Below are 24,475 nucleotides of genomic sequence, written 5' to 3' on the forward strand. Positions count from 1 at the left end.
ATGCAGACTCTTAGTTGTGACATGCATGCGGGATCTAGTTCCCCGACTAGGGAATTGAACCTGGGCCCCCTGCATTGGGAGTGCGGAGTCTCACCCACTGGACCACCAGGGAAGTCCCTGTAAAGTTCTTTTCTTCATGATAAAGTAACCTGTATATTCTTTTCACAGACTTTTTCAGAGTCAGCAATACAGAGCAAAGTACTTGGTCTTTTGGTAAGGTGAATTGTTTTGAGTTAATTCTAATTACTTAAAAAAATAGAAAGCTCACGCTCATGTAGTACCTACTGTGTGCTAGGCACTTTTGTAAGCAGTTTATGTGCATTAACTCGTTTAATCTTCACACTATCCCTATAAAGTAAATACCATTATGTATGAGTCATCTATTGTTGTAAACACTACCGCTTAAAACAGCATCCATTTTATTCACTTATGAATCTGTGGGTCAAGAGTTTGAACTCAGCTCAGCTGTACAGTTCTTCTGCTGGTCTCTGTGGAGTTACTCATGTCGCTGTAGTCATCTGGTGGCTCAGCTAGGCCTAGATGCTCTAGGATGGCCTGACTCTCAACTCTGACCGTTGGTGCAGGTTGTTAGCTGGGCCTTGTGTCTCCATGAGCTTCTCCACTTGGCAGTTTCTGGGCAGCAGTAGAAGGCAAGTGCACTGTACAAGTGCTTCTTAAACCTCTGCTTATATCAGATTTTCTAATGTCTCACAGGTCAGTAGGTTACGAGACCTGGGGTGTTTTCCAACAACCACTTTGCCACTTGTTCGACACCAACTGGGTGTCCTACAGTTCGATTCAGTTCACTTCTGCCACTAGCTATCCAGAGTTAGCATCAGATCCCACAGGTTAAAAACCTCAGTCCCACAAGTCTGCGTCCACTTTAGTTGCCAACTGTTAAGGCCAGGCCAGCCCTACTTCTGACTGACTGACTTTAAATTGGGGGTTTCCACGACCCCATCCTCAGGTTGATAATTTGCTAGAATGGCTCACAGAACTGGGGAAGGCACTTTATTTGCTATTTTCAGTTTATTACAGGATACAACTCAGAAACAGTCAAATAGAAGAGATATGTAGGGCAAGGAAGGAGGGATGTGTGCAGAGCTTCCATGCCCTCTCTGGATACACCACCTTCCAAGCACCTTGATGTGTTCACCAACCCAGAAATTCTCCAAACCCCATTATTTAGGGGTATTTATGTGGGGGTGGGGGTCTCATCACACAGGCATGATTGATTATTAATTCCATCTTTAGCCTCTCTCCTCTCCTGCTGAGGTTGGGGGCATGGGGTTGAAAGTTCCAGGCTTCTTATCAAGGTTTGGTCTTTCTGGCATCCAGCCCCCATCCAGAAGCTATCTAGGTGCCTGCTAAGAGTCACCTCATTAGAACAAAGATGCTTCATTCACTCCAGAAATTCCAAGGGATTTGAGAGCTCTGAGTCAGGAACTAGGGACAAAGACCAGGTATTTCTTATGCCTATGGATAAGCCCAGATTAAAGGAGGTGGCCACCCCTTGATGGGAAGAGCAGCAGTCACATTGTTAAAGGGCATATACACAGGGATAGGGAAATTGAGTTATGTCCTGTACTCTCCCATACATCGTTGTCTACATTTTATAGATATTCATTCTGAGGCACAGAAGTGCCATTTACCCTATGTTACCTAGATAGTAAGAGGCAGAGTCAGAACTCAAACTCAGGCAGTCTGGCTCCATACCCTCTGATATTAGCCACTTTACTTCCTCTTTAACAATTGAATTAATTTTTTAGAAATATCTTTGTTTATACTTTTATACTACCTCCCAATCGGGGTATTTGTTATTGAGAGATTTCTTTGTTTCCTAAAGATAAAGGTGAAGATTTACAAAAAGTAACGAAGACATACTACTGTATGCCCCTGCAGTTTGCTGTGCGGGTGCTTCGGAAGACACAGATACACGAAACATAGCAAGCTGGTAGTACTAATAATGTTGGGAGGTGGTGTCAGACATGTATGCAAATACCTCTCTAATTCATGATTGACTGTGGTAAGTGCTGGAAAAGAGGCACAAAGTCCAGTGGGAGCCTTGGATTCTAGATCATGAACTCATTGAAAGCAGGGACTGTGTCTTTCCCTTTGTATCTCTAACACATACAGGACTTGGGACAGAGCAGATGTGAAAGGCTTCATAGAGAGGAATACATGATTAGTATTGGAAACCTGGAAGGTACAGAAAAGTAAAGAAAGGAACAAAGGTCATTTTGGGCTAAGAAAGGATGAGAAAATGTAATCATTTGAGGGACACCGTAATATAGAGTATCTGGAATTTTGGGAGAAGGTGGGAAGAAGAAAAACAGTGGGAAATCAGTGCAGAGGGTGGATTGAAGCCTCTTAGAGCTGCACAATGCTAAATGTCCCTTCTTTTTATCCTTTCGAGAGCCTCTCAGAATACTGAGGGTTAGGGAGGTTGTTCCTTGTCCTTCGTTTTTCTGTATGAGGAAGACTCACATTCTCCTGTAGCTCCCATTCAGTATTTTATTCCATAGACTCTTGGGAAGAAAAGGCTAATATAAAAGCCTCTGCCAAGATTAAAGAGGAACTTGGGACTCAACTGAGGTGTCCCTCTCAGGTTTGCTAAGGATCCTCTCTGTCATCTTGTCTCTTCTTGTTTGGGGCTGCCATCTGATATACTCAATGCTATCGTCATGCTGTTGACCAATTGTGTAGCTGGCCCAGGGAAGAAGGGCAGGGGGTCTAAAAACAGTGCAATTTCTGCTGAAATAATGCTGTTAACAAGAGAGGTATAGCTAGTCTTGGGAAAAGGGGGCAGGGTGGGTCTCAAAACAGTACAATTTTCTGCAGAGTGCCTTATGCCTTTCTCAACATACTAAGTCTATAGGGTATACTTTTCTGAAAGCTGCTTTAAAAGGAGCAGTAACTGCTGTGGTCGCTTTGACTGTGTGTTTATCCTCTAAACCTTTGTTTTTTCATCTGTGTAGTGGACAGACCCTAAGTGACCAACCCCCAGTGATTAGAGTTTTTTTGGTGTTCATGTCTTTGTGTAACCCCCTTCCCTAGAGTCTGGGCAGGACCTGTGACTTGGTTCTAACTAACAGAATATGGCAAAGATAATAGGATATCACTCCTGTGATTATATTACAATATGTATAAAATCCTTCCTAGCAGACACTCTAGAGAAGTGAGTGGTTGGAGAAGGGAGAAGCCCACATAGCAAAAAAAAAAATACTATGGGCAGCTTCTGGGAGCTGAGGGTGACCTCCAGCAAGAAACCCTCCTTCCTGCAGCCACAGGGGAATGAATTCTGCCAATGGTCTGAGTGAGCTTGGAAGTATACTCCCCACCCACACCTCACCCACTGAAGCCTCCAGATGAGAATGCAGCCCAGCCAGCCCTTTGATTGCAGGCTCGTGAGACCCAGCTAAGCGAGGCCCACAGAAACTGGGAGAGGAAAAATGTATGTTGTTTTAAGCCACCAAGTTTGTGTTAATTTGTTACACACATAGAAAACTAATACAGTACATAAAATAACGAAAATACTTCCTGCCTTTCATTGTTACTGTTAAACTTAAAGCTAATGTAACATATAGTGGGCCCCCAGGAATGTTAAGTTTTTTAGTCAAACCTGGATTTGTATTCTAGTCAACCAGTTACTAGCAGTGTGAACCTGACAAGTCAGTCTTGCTGAGTGTCGAATTTCTTTGTAGGACTATTAAAGATTAAGTGCGATAAGGCAGATAAAAAGACATTTCAGTCTCTCTAGCTCAGTGCCTGGCACTTAATAAGTGCTTACTCAATGATTTGTTATTACTGATCATCCTCATCATCAAGGGGGTGGGATTGTAGGTGTTAGGCTAAGTCAGAGGGAGGAGGATGGGACTAAGTGTTCTTGTATGTATATGAGCTGAGCAGTAGGAGAGGGAGAGGAACCAGTTCCTGATTCTCCCCTCCTTTCCTGTCCCTGATATTCTCTGCCCCATCTGACCCATAGAACAACATAGCTGAAGTCAGAGAACTCTCTTCCAAGCTGATGACTGAAGATGTGGTAAAGCATGTCAGCAGCTTGCTGCATAGTAAGGAATTGGAAGTCAGCTATTTAGCTGCAGGCATCATAGCCCACCTGACATCTGACAAACAGCCCTGGATATCCCATGACCTCCAGAGGAGAGCACTTCTCCAGGATCTGGTATGAGAACCAGTGCTCTTTACAAAATCCAGTCATCTCTTCTTGCAGAAAACATTTTTCTAGATCATAAGAAGTTTTGAAATATGTGTTCATTGTAGAAAATGGGAAAGAGAGAGAAAAATATAAAGAAAACATTATAAATCACCCACACCTTAACCACCCAAAGCTAATCCCTATTAACATTTTGTTGCATTCCTTCTCGTAACTTTCCTTCTATAAAAGTTATACATGCAAACCGTTTATATGGCTTATTCTCTTTCCCACTCTCAGCTCTTTTTAAAGCTATTTCTTTTGGTGTTTACCTCCATATCGCTAAGATATGTTGTTATTTCTTGACTTTGTAGTTTAAGACATTATCAATTTATTTTCCCACTTTGGAAAACGAAGATTCTTTTTCTCTTTGTCCCAATGCACACCCTTTCCTATACTCCAAGTATACATCTCGTTTCAGTACATTCAAGCACATCCTGTCTACTTCAGCTTCTCGGAGACTACTTTCCCAAGCCTTCTGTTTTTTTCCATCTGATTTGCTTTTTTGTATATCTGTTAGACCACTGTCATCCCAGGATATTCATTTACTATCATTCTGGAGATTCTCTTTGCTCTCTTGTGTTGGATTCCCTGTTTCCTGGATTGCGTACCTTCCTATTTTTTGGTGTACTCCCTCATTCTCTTGGGTCATATCCTCCAGTAGCTTCCTAAGAGATGTATGAAAAAGAAAATTTGAAACCTTTTATGTTTGAAAAGGCCTTTATTTTACATTCACATTTAGTTGATCAACTGGCTAGGTATAAAAGTTAAGTTTTGAAATATTTTCACAATTTCTAAGTCATTGCTCCACTGTCTTTTATTTCTCTGTATCACTGTTGAGAAGTCCTGTGCTATTTTTCTTTGGAAGCTTTAAGACCTTTGTCTTCAGTGTTTGGAAATCACAGTGATGTGCCTTGATGTGGGTTCATTTTCATCTGTTCCGTTGGCTACTTACTACTCTGGAAGCTCATTTCCTTCAATTCTGGGAAACTTCTTTCTCTCCCTCTCGCCCCTCCATCCTTCCTTTTTCTTTCCTCTTTTTTCTCCCTGCTTCCCTCCCTTCCTTTTTTTTTTTTGGCTGCATTGGGTCTTTGTTGCTGCACATGGGCTTTCTCAAATTGCAGCGAGCTGGGGCTACTCTTTGTTGTGGTGCACGGATTTCTCATTGCAGTGGCTTCTCTTGTTATGGAGCACGAGCCCTAGGCATGTGGGCTTCAGTAGTTGCAGCACACGGGCTCAGTAGTTGTGGCTCGCGGGCCCTAGAGCACAGGCTCAGTAGTTGTGGTGCACAGGCTTAGTTGCTCTGCGGCATGTGGGATCTTCCCGGACCGGGGCTTAAACCCGTGACCCCTGCATTGGCAGGCGGATTCTTAACCACTGCACCATCAGGGTGGTCCCGTCCCTCCCTTCCTTAATTTCTGTTCTTCTGATTGAAGATTATAAGGTCGGCTTCCAACAGGCTAAACACCCACTAGAGGAAGAGAGTTGGGGGGTAAAGGAGACTCAGCATTTAGTATTTAGATTTTTCACTTTAGCCCTGTTTTTGGCATGGTACTCCCAGCCTCAATTGTTCATGGGATTGCCCAGTCCAGAAATTTTTGTAAGGGGTGGTAGAGGAGATCTTGAAGTCTTGATTCTTTGGTACTTTCAACCAATCCTCCTATTTTCAACCCCACCTCTAATCTCACTTCCTGAAGTAATACTTTTGCCAAATTTTTAAGTCTCTTGGGTGTTCTGTTCAAAATGGTTTGTTTTTTTAACCTTCCCCGGTGCTAGATCTATTAAATTAGTTACCATTTTTCTTCTGCTTTCTTCTATGTGTATTTGTCTTCTTTTAAACCATTTGTATCATTCTGTTCATGGGATTTAGGGGAGGAGTGGGTACATGCTCAATCTTCCATCATTAAACAGGAGCCCCTTTTTATTGCATTGTTTTCCACATGACTTTGTTTATATTCTACATATATAATGCTTATCTAATTGATAGTTGGCAGGTTAGGTATCCTAAATTTGAGTAATCAATCCCATATTTTGAAAACTTATGTTGTTTCATATATATGTAATTATAAATGACATGGAACAATACTAGAATCTTGATATGTCTTTTTGTACAGTATACAACTATCCAGAATTGGCCAAGTTCAAGTTGTAAGATGACAGCATTGGTGACCTACAGGTAATTTCATGATGGTATAGTGCTTTTCTTAAAGCTTGTCCTCATTCTACACACTAGGTAGAGGCTATGGTACAGTGATAAAATATTAGAATAAAATAGCATGTGTTCAAATCCTGTTTCTTTGTGATATTGGGAAAATCACTTTTAGAAAATCTCTGAGACTCAGTTTCCGTCATCTGTAAAATGAGGCTGGCAGTGTGCAAGATTGAGGGTGGAATCAGATATTGAATGTATAATGTCTCACACAGAGTATAATTTCTTAAATGCTAGTTCTGATTATATGCTCAGCAGTACATCTGTCTTGGTGAGGAATTGACCCTGGGGGGAAAATGTTGAAAATTATTATTATATCCCTGATGTTAGCTTGAGTTCTGAAGAAACATCTTCTTTGTACTTATTTAGATCCTTCAAGGCATTTTTCCCACTCCTTGGCAACGTCTCTCAACCAGAGGTTCAGCTCTGGGCACTATGGGCCATGTATCATGTCTGCAGTAAAAACCGTATGTAATTAAAAAGAATAGTTTTCCAGCTATTTTTCTGTATAAGGATTAAGTTCAACATGGAATTTTGAAAAATTGTTCACCTATGTCCTGATTTTAACACTTTTAAAAAAGCAACTGAAAAGCATTTGTATTAGTATAAAAAATGCTACAGAATTATAATTGGGGGTGGTTGTCAAGCGATATAGAAAGTGAAAGTTTGCTCCCACTCCTATTCCCCATAGGCAAGCACTATCCATAAGTTGATAACTATAACTATACTTCCAGATACTTTTCTGTATACATGCTATAGTTAGTATATACTCTATGCGAATAGGATAATGTTTTTAGACAAAATGGTCTCATTCTGTGCATACTATCCTATAGCTTGCTGTTTTTCACTCAGTAGTTTATCATGAATACTATTCTTCCTATAGTAATACATAGATTTGCCTCTTTGTATTGGTTTGAGGGAGGCTGGGGGGCCAGATGTCAGGAGTTGGTCCCAGGCAGATTAAATGTTTTTCCATGTTTTGCTGTTTTAAATTCCCCTTGGGAATTCTTGGCTTTTATTGTTTTTTTTTTTTTTAATATTTATTTATTTATTTGGTTGCGCCAGGTCTTCGTTGTGGCTTGTGGGCTCCTTAGTTGCAGCACATGGGATCCTTAGTTGCGGCAGGTGGACTCTTTAGTTGTGGCTTCAGGGCTCCTTAGTTGTGCCTTGCCAGCTCCTTAGTTGTGGCGTGCATGTGGGATCTAGTTCCCTGACCAGGGATCGAACCCAGGCCCCCTGCATTGGGAGCATGGAGCCTTATCCACTGCACCACCAGGGAAGTCCCTTGGCTTTTATTCTTTGTTAAGCATTATTATTAAAATTTTTGCTTTTATTATAAAAGACATATAGGCTATAATTTTATACTAAAATACCTAAGATATAACTTTTAGAATTAATTAAAGTTTTAACTATCAAAAGCATAAGCTATCTCAAAATGGCTTTAACAAGTATTGAGGCCTATATGCAAAAAAACTATAGGAAATAATTTAAAAGCCTGAAATAATTGTGAGACATACTATACTCAGTTCTTTTCAATTCACAGATATAATACAATTCAAGTGAATGAGTAAGAGTTTAGGAATCTGAAAATTATTTTAAAGTTAAAGTGGCAGGATAAACAGGAAAGAACTGACTGAGAAAAATGGTTTTTAGGAGCTTGCCCTAATACTTCTCTTTATTTATTTATTTATGTTTGGCTGTGCCTGCGGTGTGCAGATTCTTAATTCCCAGACCAGGGATCAAACCCTGGCACCCCTTGCAGTGGAAGCGTGGGGTCCTAACCACTGGACCACCAGAGAAGTCTCTAACACTTCTCTTTAAATGGTACTGGCATATGAATAGATGGAGGCAGATCAATCAGTTTGAATGGTACTGAAATAGACTCTAGTATATTCAGTTACAACAGTAGTAACTCTAACAACAACTAGAATTCAGTTGAGTATTTATATTTACTATGTGCCAAGCAGTGTTGTAAGCTATTTATGTGTAACTTATTTAATCTTCACAACAGATAGAACGGGTAGCATTTTATTGTATTTATTGTTACAGATGAGAAAACGAGGCATAGAGAAGTAAAGTAACTTGCCCAAAGTTAAAATAGCCTGCACCGGCAGAGATAGGGTGCTAACCTAGTGATCTGACTCCAGATCACCACTATTAATTAGATTGCTCTGTATTTCTTTGCTGTATGATGTAACAATTTATTTAACATTGTTTCCAGGCTTTTCTATTACAATACAAACACTGGTTCAATGAATAATGACATTCTCTCTCTCACTGTCACTCACACACATACTATATATTTAGGAAAGATGAACATGTGTGCTAATTAAGAGGACAGACCCCAGAATCAGACTATTTGTACTTTGCTCCCATTTACTAACTGTGGGAGCTTGAGCAAGTTACTGAACCCCTCTGTGCTCCAGTTTCCTCATCTGTAAAATGGGGATTAAAGTACCTATTTCATAGGGCTGTTATGAGAATTAAATGAGGTGACATTTGCAAAGCATTTAAACATTGCTTGGCTCATAGTACGAGCATTTGTACATAGCACAGTATTAGTACAAGCGTAGTGCATAACATTTGTTAAAATAAAAGATCACTTTGCAAGCATAATCTGCAGAATACTTTTAGAATTACTGAGTCAAAGTGTTATGAATGCTTCTTTTGGTAGGTATTGCAAAACTGTCATCCAGAGAATTGATTACCAGTTTGCATTCCCATCAGCAATATATTAGAGCTTCCAGTTTCCTTTTATTCTTGCAAAAAGGTTTAGTTGAGTTTTTTTTGCGGGGGGGTACACGGGCCTCTCACTGCTGTGGCCTGTCCCGCAGCGGAGCACAGGCTCCAGACGCGCAGGCCCAGCAGCTCCGCGGCACGTGGGATCCTCCCGGACTGGGGCACGAACTGGCATCCTTTGCATCGGCAGGCAGACTCTCAACCACTGCACAACCAGGGAAGCCCTAGTTGAATTTTTTGATCTTTGTCAATCTAAGGTGAAAGAGAGTCTCAGTTGACGTTTATTTTAAGTAAGGTGAAGTGTCTTATATTTGAATTGTCTGTTGATTTCCATTGCTCGCTTTTTGTTTACTGATTTTTGGTCTTTTTCTTTTTAATTTGAAGGAACTCTTGCAAATACTTTTTCCCAGTTTATTGTCTTGATTTTATTCATTGTTTTTACAAGTCAATATTTTGTTATATGGCCTCTGGGTTTCAGGTCATGATTACACCTTACAAAATTGATGAAAATTTTCAGCCATTTTCTTTTAAAATATTACCCTCCACCTATTCTCTCTATTCCTTTCTTGTAACATCTATCAGAAGTATCTTATACCTTCTCTGAATCTGTCCTACATATTTTGTAACCATTTAAAAAAAATGTTTCCATGTCTTTGTTTCTTTTTACTGCATTCTTGGTAATTGCCTTAGATGTGTTTTTGGATCATTGTTTCTGTGTCTAATAGACTCTTGGACTGATTAAGAGAATCCTTTCAGACTGAGTTGTGCACATGTCCCTTCAGTACAGCTTTGTATTTGCTTCTGTCAAGTGTTCTAGAGGTTTCCCTGGGATTGGACTAATTCTTATATTAATTTCTGAGCTCAAGGGTTCCCAGAGCATTTAGGGTAATATAAATTCAAACCCTGTACCAGCTTGGGACTGGTTATAAAACTTCTCCCCAGGAGCCCAGGCTAAGTGCAGATGTTTCATTGTCTTATCCGTTGTCTTGTCTAGCCCTTTGAGGGGCCAGCTTTATGCACTGATTTTGCTTCTGACTTCCTAAGGTAAAATCTAAATTCCTAGATTACTGAAACTGACGGTCCCTTTCTGCCGGACAATAGTTACAGGTTAGGTTACATGAGCTTTAGGTGATTTTTGCTCTTTGTGTCTGACTCCTGGACAATTCCTTTACTTTGTGCACTCAACTATGAATTAAAAATTTTTTTCAATTATACTGTATCCAGCTCTGGTGTTTTTAGGTTGTCTAGCTCAACATATTGCCTGAACCTGAAATTTGTATTATTTTTGTAATAAAAGATGTTCTTATCCTTTTAGCTAGGATTAGAGACATTTGAAGCATAGAGTTGTCCAGAAGTAAACATACTAAAATAATCATCCATTATCTCATTATACAAGCCAAGCATTAACTGGCATATTTCTTCTAGATTGACACAGTTTATCTGTTAATTCCTGTGTCAAAGGGCTTGAAACTTTGTACTGTTTCTTCAAAATGGTGAATGTGATAATCTGGGAATATTTAAGATGCCAGCTTGTCCATCAGGTTTCTTTGCTTGATTTTCTTTCAGCCAGCAAATACTGCGGAATGTTAGTCGAAGAAGGAGGACTGCAGCTTTTGTGTGACATCCAGAAGCACAGTGAGGCAGACCCCCAAGCACAGCACATTGCAACCTCCATTCTAGATGACTTCAGAATGCATTTCATGAATTATCAGAGATCCCCTCTCTGTTGAATGCCCTTCTCATCCTCAGGGGCTTCAGAGGTGCTCCGTTGCTCAGTGTCAGGTCTTCTGCCCTGTCACCAATTGAATGTTGAATTGAATTGAAACAAGTTGTCATTGGAGTTTGTGAGTTGACTGCCTCCTTGGCCTTTTTTTTTTTGTTTTTTTGGTTGTTTTTTTGTAATTTATAAGAAGGTTGGGTTTGTATGATAGCCATGATCCCAAATCAAGTTGGAATCATTCTGGGAATACCCTTTCAGCAGTTTTGAAAAATCAAGCCCTGGACTCTGTGTGAAGACCTGTGAGCTTGTGTTGGAACAGCTCTGCCAGTTACTTTTCTCTAGCCCTGGCCAATTTCTTAACTCTGAGTGTTTGTCAGAGGAAAGGAAAAAGAAAGACGTCCGGGGAAACTTTGATATTTATGTTAAATTTCATGTTTGAAAGAATCTCCTAAGTTGTCCTTCCTGGTTATATGAAGCCACTGGAAAAGTACATGAAAAAGTTCTAGGAAACATACACGTATAAATGTATTGTTTGGAAGGCAGAACCTCCAAAGGAGGGGAGGAAAAATATATATTTTTAATAGATACCAGAGTACCTTCCATTTGTTTGGTGGAGGGAAGAGAAATATATTTTTATGACTTTGGATAGTCTACCTTTGACCTTTCTTCCTCCAGCGTTACACATTAGACTGAGTAAGCATAACATTGTGTGTAATTGGGTGTGCTGGTGGGGCATGGTCAAAGTTAGGACTGATAATAGAGTGTTCAGATGAAAGATTATATGGGGATTATAAATCTCAATCCCTCAATCCCTCAAATTTTTAATTTGAGTTACGACTGTGACCAAAACTGAGAGGAAAAGGAAGAGCTGTGCCAGAGGTGTAAAGAGGTGCTCTTACCTAACATGGAGATGAGAAAAATAGTGAGCTTTTCTGAGAACCAGCCTCAACCACAGTATAAACTATCAGAAGCTTTGGTTTGTGTCCTCTGCAAACCCACTCTATGGAATAGAGAATGAAGTCCTTCCTCACCTTATTACTGACAACTAACAAAACATGTTTTACCATTCATCTGTTTAAGTTTTTCAAAGAAATAAATTCCTTTCTGAATTAGTATCTTATTTTAGGACTAGATTTTTGTGCTGTTTGCTGGCCAGACTCTTAACTGGAATGCTATATACCCTTGTTTGGAATCAGATGAGGCTTATTCTTATTCTAAACCATATTTCAAACTATTGCTCACTGGCGACTGGGTAAGAGGAATTTGTAACCTGCTTCCTTCTACAGTCCTGCAACTACACAGTATTTTCTCTCATTCACTCTTTTGCATGATTCAAAAGGCTGTCTTACTTTCCTGTCCTGAGTTCCGTACGTTGGAACATGCTGTTACCAAGATACTAGCTTAGGCTAATGTGAGGAGGGTGGGTGGGAAATAGTGCCTCTTGAGGTCCAGTTCTACACTGGGCACCTCTCCAAGTTTTGTCTCATTCACAGCAGTCCTCTGTGATAGTTGAGTTTTATCCTCCCCATTTAACAGATGAGAAAGAGGAAGTTCAGGTTACTTTCCTGAGTAGATAGATGCTGCTCATGTGGTTGCTGCTGATTCTAAGACTTGGGCTCTTCTGTGTTACTCTCCCTTTCAGGAAATGAGCACAACTTTGCGGCACATTTGTATTTAGCAGCAAGTCAACAATGTTATTGGTATGTGTCCATGCCCGTGGCTTAGTGACTTGTGAGTCTGGCCAGGCGTAGGCTCAGAAAGCTCAGATCAGTTAAAGAATGACCACGTGGCTGTCTCTTCCCCTGCCTTGGTACACAGAAGGAGGGCTCCTGAGACTAGTGTGCATATGTGCATATCAGCCACCCTTTATTTCTGAGTGTCGTCATCTTGCTCACTTTTGCTCGTGCTGTTCCCCTCAGGCTTCCTCTTTTTCGCCTCAAATGCCTATTGATCCTTCAGCTTTCAACTCCAGTGTTACCTGCCCATTTCCTGACCTTCCATGTCGTCCATCAGAGTTAATCGTTCCCTTCTCAGTACTCCTGAAAGCTATTTAATGCTCCATCAAAGATTTGTCTGCCACATTACAGTTTACAAAAGGTTTGCACAGCAGTGATTTCATCTGGTTCTTAAAAGAACATTGTACATGAATAATAACACGTTTATTGAACATCAGGCGTTTTATTATTTTTTTAGTCCTCCCAACAGTTTCATTATAGATGAGGAGGCTGAGGCACACAGTGAGTAACTGGCAGAGAGCTGGGCCTATTCAACCACTGCCAGGGTTTCCTTATTATCTCTGTTGTACAGGGGAAGAAACAGGGCAGTTGGGGATGGTTCTTACAACCTCCTGTCATCTCTGGTGAGCACCTAATAACTGAGATGCAGAGGTCAGGCTTGAGTGCCAGCGATATAAAGGCCCAGAGGGGTCTGTTTTGTCCTTAGTTGATCGTTCTATTAGGGAGAGACAGGTATTCTCCAAAGCCAACCCCACGCCAGTGATTGTCTAGCCTGGATGAGGAATGACGAAGGTAGCGGTAGGTGGCATAGTCAGCACCTTAGTGCCAGGCACCATGCCAGTCACTCTATATCGATCATCGTCCTTGTGAGGAAACTGAAACCTAGAGAGGTGAAATGATGAGGGCAGGTGCACTGCACAGTTTCCTTCTGGATCCTTCCCTGTAAGGTGTGCATCTCCCATGCTTAAGGTTCAAAGGAAATCACTCGCCAACAAATCTAGGGGGCCGCTTCTCCCTGAAGGCAGCCATGCCTTCCAGCCGATCCCGGGTCGGGATGTTCTGAAACAACATACAGAGTATTAGTCTGTGGGAGCAGGACCAGAGGCCAATACTCGCTCAAGCTTGTTCAACGCATGACAAGGACAGAATCCAAGTCTTTCGCTGCCTCTGGACTCCGGTGTTGGGCCATGCAACAGTATGGGCCTCGATGGCTCCTTGGTCTCCTGGGGAAGGCAGGCTGCCTTTTCAGCACCTGAGGCCTGTCACACTAGCCTCTCTTTGCACACAGCTTGCATGCCTCCAGAGAGCTCACAGTCTCATGCAGCAGTCTGAAATGAGGCTACTCAGTAGAGAAGATAGATTAGGCTTTGCGGTAAGAACTCTGGCTTTGAATCCTGGTATGTAGTTGGTTCACACTACGTCCTACAAGTCCCAGGACCCCCTGTTTAGGAGTATTTTCGTTATTTGTTAACCTGGAGATTAATATTTTTGACTCACCCAGGAGTGAGGAGCTAAATAGGTCAGCCCCAGGTTTATTGCCCCACCATCGAACACACACAGCCTACAGGTGAAAACCAAGGCTTTGATGTCCCACTCCAGCCTGGCCTCTACAGTAGCCACTGGTACAGAGATCGCATAAGCCGCTATTCTTCTCTCTCAAGTTCCTCTGTGATTCTCTGGGCACCCAAGTAGAGCAGGATACACCACCATTAGATGGCGGAGGAAACAGTCCCAGAGAGGAGCAGTGTGGCTCCCCTGGGATCACCCCAGGCTAACTGAGGAAGGAATGGCACAAAGACTTGACTCTCTGGGTTGGGAGGAACGTACTGAATTGGTCATATAGTACTTAAGGCCGCCCACTCTGGCCCGGCCTCTGCTACAAGCATGCAGGACTGGTGGCAGACACATACCTGGGCATAGCATATCCCTTCAGTGGCCATCCCTGATGCAATGTCCACCTGCAAGAAAGAAGTTGTGCCTGGATCAGCCTGACCTTGCCCATCTCCATCAGCACTGGGCGCCAGCTTGCCCTACTTTCTACACCACTTCTTGCTGATAATGGATTCTCCCAGCAAAGAATTATTGAGGCTTACTGTGTGCCAGCCCATATGAAGAGAGATGAGATGATAAGGAATCCCCTACCTGGAGAGGGAAATACCATTCATAACAGTGGTGAAATAGTGCTGGGACGAATGCGGGCTGTGAGAACAGTGGGGAGGATTACACATAGCCTGTAGAGCTGAGGAGGGTGTGCCTGAGCTGTGCTTGCACAGACAGTGTTCCCTCCTTGCCGTCTGGCTGCCTCCGCATGCCTCCTGTCACCCCTATTAGTGAACTTTGCTGGCTTCCCATTGCCCTGAGGACTAAGGCCTTTATGACTTGGCCCCTGGCAACTTCCCAGCCTATACTGCCCAGTACTTGCTATTACTACCACTTACAAGCACTATTCTAAGAGAAGTACCTTTCACAACGGGTTATTTTCCCTACTATACAGCTGAAAAATCTGAGGCATAGAAAGGTGGAATGATTTGTCTAAGGGCACAACGGTATGTGGAAAAGCAGGTCTTTGAACCCAGATGGTCCAGCACCAGAGCCTATGCCCCTAACCTCCATGCTATGTTGTCTCACTCGTCCCTTCGTCCTGTTCTGTCAAGTTGCTTATTTATACACCTCTGTGTTTTTCCTCACACTTCTCCCTATTTTTTGGAATTCTCATCCACCCTAAGCCCCAGTTCTAGAAAACATTCTCCAACTCAGCACTGTCCAATACCGTAGCCAGTAGCCACATGGACAGTGCAGCTCTAACCTCTCCAGGGTGTCTGCTTGGTACCCTTGACCTTTTATTAGTGATTTGTGTCTGTCCCCCTCCCCACCTTGGGGGCAATGACCATATTTGACTCATTTCTGTGTCCCAATTCAGGTCTAGGTTCAGTGTGTGATGAATGAATGAATAAGCTGATATCTAGGATGGGTTAGCTGCAGCCAAGTCACCACACCTGAGCCCGGTCCATGAGACCACATTACCGACCACCAACACAAACCTGAGAACATGGACTGGGAGCCACGCAGACCTGGGTTCTTGTTACTCCCTTGTTCTGTGACCCTGGATAAGTCTTACCCTTTCTGAACCTCAATTTCCTTCTCTCTCCAAGGGAGAGAGATGAGGATAAAATGTCATTTGGAATATCACCTGGCCAAACTTCATTTTGTAGGTAGGTAAAAGCAAGGCACAAAGAGAGAGGTCAGACTCAAAGTCTGTTAGAAGAGTCCAGTTCCCGAGCTCTTTCCAGCTGTGCTGTCCATCTGTTTGCCATGAAAGCACCACCTCCCAGCCGCCCCACTGACTTCAGTGGGGCCCAGGTTCCAACCCAAAACCCTCTCACCTCTGTTCCTCGGTCAATGGCTACTTTGGCCAGCTGCACAGCAGTGGGGGCCTAGGGAAAAGAAGCAGCTTGGTTGAGGAGGGGATCAGTGCTCATAGTTAGGCACACAGCTCCACGGTGGGGGAAGAGGTCTGCACAGAGATCCAGCTGTTCTACTGACAGTGTTAAGTTTCGTTAGTTTTAGTACCTGCTGCTTCTCAGCTGATGTTCCTTTTCTATAATGGAGGAAGCCTAACTGATCCCTGACCCTCCCAATCCTGACCATCCGGGGTTCTTGTCATTTAATCCATCCCTCCAGCATGTACAACATTTTCCAAATACTTTCCCACCCACAGACTTCTCTAATGGTCAAATGGTGCTACCCATCCTTCCAGGATGGTGCCATGTTTAATCGAGGCTCAGGGTGGTGAAGCACTTGGCCACGTTTGTCCAGTGAGTCAGTGGTGAAGCTTAGATCTGATTCCCAGTCACCTTTCCCACTGCTGCTCCCTTCCTCTACCTCTCTCATCTCAAGCCTCTACCGCAAGCAAGTTTTCCCCCAGTAGGGTGAAAAAAGGTCAAGATTAGGAACTCGGGCTTTGGAGTCTGACAGGCCTGGGTTGAAACCCTGAGGGGGCATTTTGCAAGAGCATCCAAGTGGCCGTCTTTGCCTCACTGGCCTTGCTTCCAGTTAGCTTGTGCCACAGCAGGCCTGGCACTCCATCCCCAGCCCCACTTCCAGGCAAGGAGTGCTTTTCCCTCCTATATTATTTGAAGTTTTTCTTTATCAGAAAAAAGAATGATTTAAAAAGTCTGTTAGCATAGAAGCCATAAATAAAAAAGCTAGCTACATAAAAATGAAGGACTTCAGACTGTGAAAAATACCACAAATAAAAGACAAAAATCAAAAACTGGGAAAATATGTGTGATACTGTGACAGAAGAATTTCCGTAACAAAAAGCTGGTATAATGTTTTTTGAACATTCACAACAGTGTGAAAAGTTAGTTCACAGAAAAGAAATACAGGCACAAGGTATGCTCAGCTTTACTTTTAAAGAAACGTAAATCAGAACAGTGAGGTGCTCCTTTTCACCTCAGACTAGGTAAATTGTAAAGTGTTGGTAATGCCCATTATAGCTGAGATTTAGGAAACAGGTATTTGCATACATAATTGATAGGAGAGTAAATTGGTACAATGCTTCGGGAAGGCAGTTTGACAAGAACTGGCAAATTAGATGCACATGCTCTTTCATGTTGTACCTCCATGTAGGCATCTACTTCCAGAAGTACACTAAGATGTACAAAGTTATTCACTCCAGCTATTTTTCAGGAGCATAAAGATGTAAGCAACATGATGTTCCTCATTAGAGTACTGGTAAAATGATGGCACATCCATACCATGAGTGAAAAAGTGTGCAGCTGTTTAAAAGAATGGGGTTGATAAGTATGTGCTGAAAAGGGAAACTCTCCAAGGTAGTAGGTAAAAAAGAAAGGTGCATACAGGTTTGTATATTATTCCATTTGTGTAAAAGGTGTTGGTATGATGTGCCTTTGGGGAGAAGGGTCAAGAGAATGGAGAACTTCACATTTTTGTTTTATACTTTTCCATACTGTTTGAATTCTTTTCTATGAATATTTTAATTTCATGTTTTTTAAATGTCTGTTAGAATTGGATTAGCCTCTAAAGGTGTGTTCCTTGTCCCGTAAACCATCCTAAAAAGAATTTAGAGTCATTTAGGTATATGTGCATAATTTATATTGTACATACAATGAATATTTCTGGAAGAGTGTGCAAACTGTTAACAGTGGTCATCTCTGGGGGGAGGGATTGGGGAGTTGAGTGATGTTTTGGTGACCAGCTCTCCCAGTTTGCTGGTGACTGAAGGGTTATTAGGACATGGGACTTTCACGTTGAACCTGGACAGCCCCAGGTAAACAGGGTCACCCTACTTTTGATTTTTACTTTATGTCCTTCTTATTCTTCTGTTTGATTTGCTTGTCATGAATATATGTTATTTAACTACTGATTTCTCATCACAGAACATTAAAAACTACGTAGCTATGTTGTACTGTGTTGAAAACACACATTTATGTTTCTGAGTGTGTGTGTATGTATGTGTGTGTGTATGTGTTTATATATATACATATATATGTGTAGTTGACCCTTGAACAGCCCAGGGGTTATGGGTACCGACCATCCATGCAGTGGAAAATCTGCGTATAACTTTACAGCCAGCCCTCCCTATAAAGAGTTCTGCATCCGCGAACTCAACCTTGGATCGTGTAGTACTGTAGTATGTATTTAGCTGAAAAAAATCCATGTATAAGTGAACCTGCACAGTTCAAACCTGTGTTGTTCAAGGGTGCACTGGGGGTATGTGTGTGTGAATTATTAGAAATATGATCATCATTTCATGTTATTTGGAAATGAGAACAGTGAGTCACACTGGCCACAGTATGTTCCATCCCTTTGTTGTTCAAGTGGAAAACATAGCCAAATCCATATTCATTTATTATTTAAAGGGAAGATCTGAGTGTTAATAAACCTTGTGTTTATTGACAGTTTTTTGGGGCTCTAATCTCTGCAGCCACTTGACTCCTGAGTCTTAGTAGTTTGTCCGCTAGAGGGCAGCCATCTACCACACCACCCTTTGTGCTCACCCCATCCAAGAACCCTTTCATCCTTGGCACCCAGTTACTCAGCTAGAAGTTAAAGATCCATTTTTCAGGTTGCACTAGCATTTGCATTAGTGATTTTAGTACTAATTTTTGGTATGCTCGTGTTTTGGTATGCAAAGCTGCTTTTAAATACTGAAATACTAGTAATTATATTAGTAGAATACCATTATTTCGATATACTGAAAAATCTGAAGCCTGAATCATCTTGAGATCAAGCTCAAAGACCCAGTTATTTAGTTTATGCAAAAAGATAAGCCCTGTAGTCTACAAGTCTTGCTGGATAGGCCCCCTCTGTGGAAATGTAATTAGCTACTATCCTGAGTCATTCAGAGTTTTGTATTAGTTCAGAGACTTTCTGACCAACTATAACAGAAACATGACAGCATTAAAATTAACAGCATCAGACTCTCCATTTATATGTGATGAAACTATCAATAAAAAGAAGACAAAAGAAATGCTTTCTTTTAAACCAGATTCACTATCAGTTTTTTATAGTCCCTGCCCTCAAAGAAGACCTCAAAGTTATAAAAAGAGGCAGGATTATTTAAGGAAGACAGTGTTTTTTTTCCAAAATAAAATACCTCTTTTTTACTCTTCATGATTAATTCAAATACTTTTCTCTGTTAATAATAATAAAATGTGGGCCTCCCTGGTGGCGCAGTGGTTGGGAGTCCGCCTGCCGATGCGGGGAACACGGGTTCGTGCCCCGGTCTGGGAGGATCCCACATGCCGCGGAGCGGCTGGGCCCGTGAGCCATGGCCGCTGGGCCTGCGCGTCTGGAGCCTGTGCTCCGCAGCGGGAGAGGCCGCAGCAGTGAGAGGCCCGCGTCCCGCAAAAAAAAAAAAAATAAAAATAATAATAATAATAATATTAAAATGATAGAGTATGGGTAACAGTTTTATAGGCTTATATTTTAACTTTGTTTTGTAACATCTGTAATTTTTTGTATTTGAAATACATTATTTAGTTCATTTTTTTAAAAAATCGTACACATTCTGCACTCTTTAAAATAAAATACCAGTTTTTTTATTATGCAACATTAATGCCAAAATACCAGTTACTGTTTTTCTTTCTGGTATTGCAGTCACTTTCTTTGACCTTGATGAACGGTCACTTAACCTTTCTGGGTCTGTTATAGCATAGATACAATGGGGGTAATCAGCTCAACTGGATTGTTCTAATAGTTGGGACACTATTAAAGTACCTTGGATTGTGTCGGATGGATGAGATGCGCCATATGGGCTAAGTCAGTATTATAAATTAGCAAAACCTAGCTCCATTTCAGCTGCTTGCATATCTTTGCAGAAACTTGGGACCTCCCTCTGGGTCCTCTTAGAGGAGTGAGAAGCCAGCAGAGCCTCTCAGGTACTTGGAGATTACATGTAGGCAGGGCCTAAACCTACTCCCTGGGTCTCTAAACCTTTTGGGAGACTATGCTCATAGGCTATTTGAGGATTTTAAAAAATTAATGGAGCTTAACACATCCTACATCATGTATTTCAAGCACTTTTCCACCATGTAGTATGGTCGGAAAGTTGAGCTGGTACTTTATCTGCTTTAGAATCTTGCTTTTTCAATTTTGGGGACATTTTAATGCAGTACTGTCCAATACAGTAGCCAGTAGCCACATGTGGCTATTGGCATTTGAAATGTGGCAAGTGTAATTGAGAAACTAAAATTTTAATTTAAATAATGTGGCTAGTGGCTGCCTTAGTGGACAGCACAGGTAGAGGATGTTTACATCATCTCAGGAGGTTCTGTTTTACAGTGCTGTTCTGAGCATTTTCAAGCCTATTTGATTCCAGTCCTTCAGAACTTAATTTTCATTTTAACTTAAAATCCACATGCCGCGGAGCGGCTGGGCCCGTGAGCCATGGCCGCTGGGCCTGCGCGTCTGGAGCCTGTGCTCCGCAGCGGGAGAGGCCGCAGCAGTGAGAGGCCCGCGTCCCGCAAAAAAAAAAAAAATAAAAATAATAATAATAATAATATTAAAATGATAGAGTATGGGTAACAGTTTTATAGGCTTATATTTTAACTTTGTTTTGTAACATCTGTAATTTTTTGTATTTGAAATACATTATTTAGTTCATTTTTTTAAAAAATCGTACACATTCTGCACTCTTTAAAATAAAATACCAGTTTTTTTATTATGCAACATTAATGCCAAAATACCAGTTACTGTTTTTCTTTCTGGTATTGCAGTCACTTTCTTTGACCTTGATGAACGGTCACTTAACCTTTCTGGGTCTGTTATAGCATAGATACAATGGGGGTAATCAGCTCAACTGGATTGTTCTAATAGTTGGGACACTATTAAAGTACCTTGGATTGTGTCGGATGGATGAGATGCGCCATATGGGCTAAGTCAGTATTATAAATTAGCAAAACCTAGCTCCATTTCAGCTGCTTGCATATCTTTGCAGAAACTTGGGACCTCCCTCTGGGTCCTCTTAGAGGAGTGAGAAGCCAGCAGAGCCTCTCAGGTACTTGGAGATTACATGTAGGCAGGGCCTAAACCTACTCCCTGGGTCTCTAAACCTTTTGGGAGACTATGCTCATAGGCTATTTGAGGATTTTAAAAAATTAATGGAGCTTAACACATCCTACATCATGTATTTCAAGCACTTTTCCACCATGTAGTATGGTCGGAAAGTTGAGCTGGTACTTTATCTGCTTTAGAATCTTGCTTTTTCAATTTTGGGGACATTTTAATGCAGTACTGTCCAATACAGTAGCCAGTAGCCACATGTGGCTATTGGCATTTGAAATGTGGCAAGTGTAATTGAGAAACTAAAATTTTAATTTAAATAATGTGGCTAGTGGCTGCCTTAGTGGACAGCACAGGTAGAGGATGTTTACATCATCTCAGGAGGTTCTGTTTTACAGTGCTGTTCTGAGCATTTTCAAGCCTATTTGATTCCAGTCCTTCAGAACTTAATTTTCATTTTAACTTAAAATCTGATTTCATTTACTGGATGGCTGAATGGATGCTAAAACTCCAAAGAGGGTTAATTTTATAAATCTGGGTAAATGGATCTTATGTGGCTGCACGAGACACCATTGCCCCCTGGCCTCTCCACACGTGCATCCCGTATGGCGCAGGCCCTCCTGTGCTGGGTGATCACCAAACCTGGGGCAGGATCTCCTGGGCCAGTGCTCGTGCCCGGTGGTAGGCGGCGTTGCCCTCCTCATTCTGGGCCACAGCATGGTTCACCAGCCCCAGAGCCTGGGCCTGGGCCCCGCTCAGTCGCCGGCCTGTGAAGATGAGCTCCTTCGCCAGGGCCACCCCCAGGCATCGAGGCAGCCTCTGAGTCCCTCCTGCCAGGATGGAGTAGGGGTGGTGAATCTGCATGGGAAGTGGGAGGCCAGAGAAGGCCCAGGCTGGGAGTTAGCCAGAACCTCTCAGAAGAGCAAACAGGTTGGCAGGGCAGAGCCCAGAACATAGGGCAAAAGAGGAAAGTAGGGAATTATGCTGGATGGACTGGAGTTGAACAGGTAAACAAGGATGGATGCTGTGGGTTGAGGTTACCTGCTCCTGGGAGGAGTCCTCGGGTGGTCTCAGTCAGCCCCAGGACAGCTGAGGAAGCTGCTTAAACAAAACAGAATGAAGCCCCAACCCTACCTTCCAGCGCCAATCCCCAAGGAGAAGAGATACCGCCTGTGGGCTCTGCTCACTCCTCCAGCCAGCCACTTCCCTCGTGGTGTGGCCACAGCCAGGCTCCCCCAGATGCTGCCTTTGGAAGAGCCCTAGCCTGGAAGCCAGCAGGCCCAGGCACTCATCCTACCTCCCCTACTCAACCAGGCAAGTCTCTTACCCTTTCTGAGCCTCATGGGTGGGAAGAGGACGACTACCCCTCTTCTGCCTACTCCAGAGAGCTGCTAAGGATCAAGTGAGGTCATGGTGCTTGGAACAAGGAAGGGGTTCCTAGAAGGTGCCCGATACCTATTTGTAAGTTAATGGATTCTCTGTCTCACGCATCCTTAGCTCAGGTTTGGCCTAGAGTGTCGCTGACTCCTGCTCCCACCAGTTATTTTTCCCAGCTTTTTGTCAGCCTGAAATTTTCCTGTATTCCGGTCCACATCCTCTTTCCCCAGTTCTGCTTCCTCTGACAAGCCCTCCTTGAGGTGTCCCACCACACAGGCTTCTCCTGAATTCCCTCAGCACAGGCCACCAGAACCATGCAGTACGGGAGGGAGGAGTTGACGTTCACCCTCCTGCCCACCAAACCCTGCAAGTTAGTTGCCCTCAACGTAGGCAGGTGAGAAGCAGATCCGGGACTGTGACCTGACCTGGTATTTTGATGCCTTCTCTTCGATACGCATCTTGTAGATTTAAGCTCCCTCTATGCCTGGGGTTACACATTTTCAAAAAATGTTCTTCCTGGGTGGCGGGAGAAAGCAATGAGGGGAAGAGAGTAGCACCGTGATGGCACTCAGACCTTCTCTGATTGCCTCCAAGAGGGGCACCTAACCACCAAGACAGGAAGGTGAAAAAGTGATCGATTATCTTCATCCTCCCCTCCCTGCACTCTTCAAAGCTCAATTTCTCTGAACTAGTAACGCAAACCTTTTTGGGGGCCAGTGAACCAGAGGGCAGTGTCCTTGCCCAGGCATGTTTGTGATTAGCTGGGCAGGTGACAGACCGCCCGCAGGGCTCACCTTTGCTCAAAACGTGATTGAAAAAGCTGGCTTGGACAGAACTGGAAGGTTGAACTGTTAGTCTCTGTCCCCAGCCTTCCCTCTCTGTGTTCTTTTTGCTGTCATGTTAGCAGTTGCTCTGGGGTTGGTAGGAGCAGTCCTGAGCGGAGGGCAGCTGACTGAGAAGGATGGTTACTGCCGCAGTCGGGCCAGGCCAGGAGGGGAACCAGCTGCTGCCTGAACTCCCTGTCTCCCACCTTGCCTTTAGTTCTGTGGCTGCTTGGAAAGCCAAGAGCAGTGGCTGACTGCAGAATCCCCAGAATTAGCCTGTTTCACTCTTCTTTCCCCACCCTACCCCACCTCTCCCCGTGCCCAGTACCTGCCACTCGGAGGTCACAGGCCAGGGCCAGTTCCAGGCCTCCACCTAAGGCAAACCCATCCATAGCTGCAATGGTGGGCACAGGGAAGGCTGCTGTGGAGATGAAGAAAGGCTCAGCCTGCGAGGCCCTGGCAGGACCAGGACAGTGTCTCACGGAGGCGAGGAGCTAACTGGTTGGGACAGAGGGCTTCATTGGTCCCAAGTTTGGGGACCTTACCTGGTACCTCAGCCAGGTTACCTTAGAAGTTGGTTTTCCCACTGGGGAGAGTTGTGCGATCAGCTGGGGATCGGGAGTGGGGAGATGGGCAGGGTAATCTCCTGCTGGCCTCCCTGGGACCAGCCTTTTTGCACTCCCTTGTCATTCTGTGTGCCAGGCCCCATACTGAGTGCTGGGAACAACTGAATCAGACGTGGGGAAGGCAGACCTGTAAACAGGCAATGATGACCCAGGTAATCGGTGCTCTGATAAAAGAAGCTTGGAAGATGGGTCAGGGACAGCTTCCTGGAGGAGGAGGCACTCACTGGTGGTCTTAAAGAATGAGTAGAAAGTTCAGATGGCCAAGGAGGGATATTCCAGGCAAAAGAACAGCCATTGTCAAAGCCTGAAAGCATGCTTGGTGAAACCTGACTCTGAAAAGGCCAGGCTTGCACCCTGAGGGCACAGGGGTTGGGGGTCATAACCAGCAGGGCAGAAAGGCTGAGAAGTCAGGGCTCCCTCTGGGAGAAATGCCCTCTGAACCCTTGTCACACCCTCCCCCTTGTAGAATTCCTTGTTCCCTGCCCCCGCCCCTCCCCCCCCC

The 24,475-nt window shown here is 43.2% G+C and overlaps 2 protein-coding genes across 2 annotated transcripts in view; one reads left to right on the forward strand and one right to left on the reverse strand.

Moving 5' to 3' along the window:
- The window catches only part of ZYG11A (zyg-11 family member A, cell cycle regulator), a 62,652-nt gene extending 49,717 nt beyond the window's left edge, over positions 1–12,935 (forward strand). Inside the window, 6 exon segments of the mRNA XM_007455050.1 lie at positions 169–213; positions 3,989–4,183; positions 6,328–6,389; positions 6,792–6,889; positions 10,728–10,921; positions 12,801–12,935. Of these exon segments, the coding sequence (XP_007455112.1) occupies positions 169–213; positions 3,989–4,183; positions 6,328–6,389; positions 6,792–6,889; positions 10,728–10,921; positions 12,801–12,935 (729 nt within the window).
- A 110-nt stretch (positions 12,936–13,045) lies between these two features.
- The window catches only part of ECHDC2 (enoyl-CoA hydratase domain containing 2), a 29,095-nt gene continuing 17,665 nt past the window's right edge, over positions 13,046–24,475 (reverse strand). Inside the window, exons 5-10 of the mRNA XM_007455049.1 lie at positions 23,676–23,768; positions 22,188–22,244; positions 21,789–21,976; positions 16,001–16,051; positions 14,528–14,575; positions 13,046–13,676 (exon numbers count right to left, since the gene is read on the reverse strand). Of these exons, the coding sequence (XP_007455111.1) occupies positions 13,599–13,676; positions 14,528–14,575; positions 16,001–16,051; positions 21,789–21,976; positions 22,188–22,244; positions 23,676–23,768 (515 nt within the window). The 3' untranslated portion in view covers positions 13,046–13,598. The remainder of the gene's footprint in view (positions 13,677–14,527; positions 14,576–16,000; positions 16,052–21,788; positions 21,977–22,187; positions 22,245–23,675; positions 23,769–24,475) is intronic.

This window comes from Lipotes vexillifer, unplaced genomic scaffold, assembly GCF_000442215.2.
Source record: "Lipotes vexillifer unplaced genomic scaffold, Lipotes_vexillifer_v1.1 scaffold844, whole genome shotgun sequence".
In the NCBI taxonomy this organism is placed as follows: domain Eukaryota; kingdom Metazoa; phylum Chordata; class Mammalia; order Artiodactyla; family Lipotidae; genus Lipotes; species Lipotes vexillifer.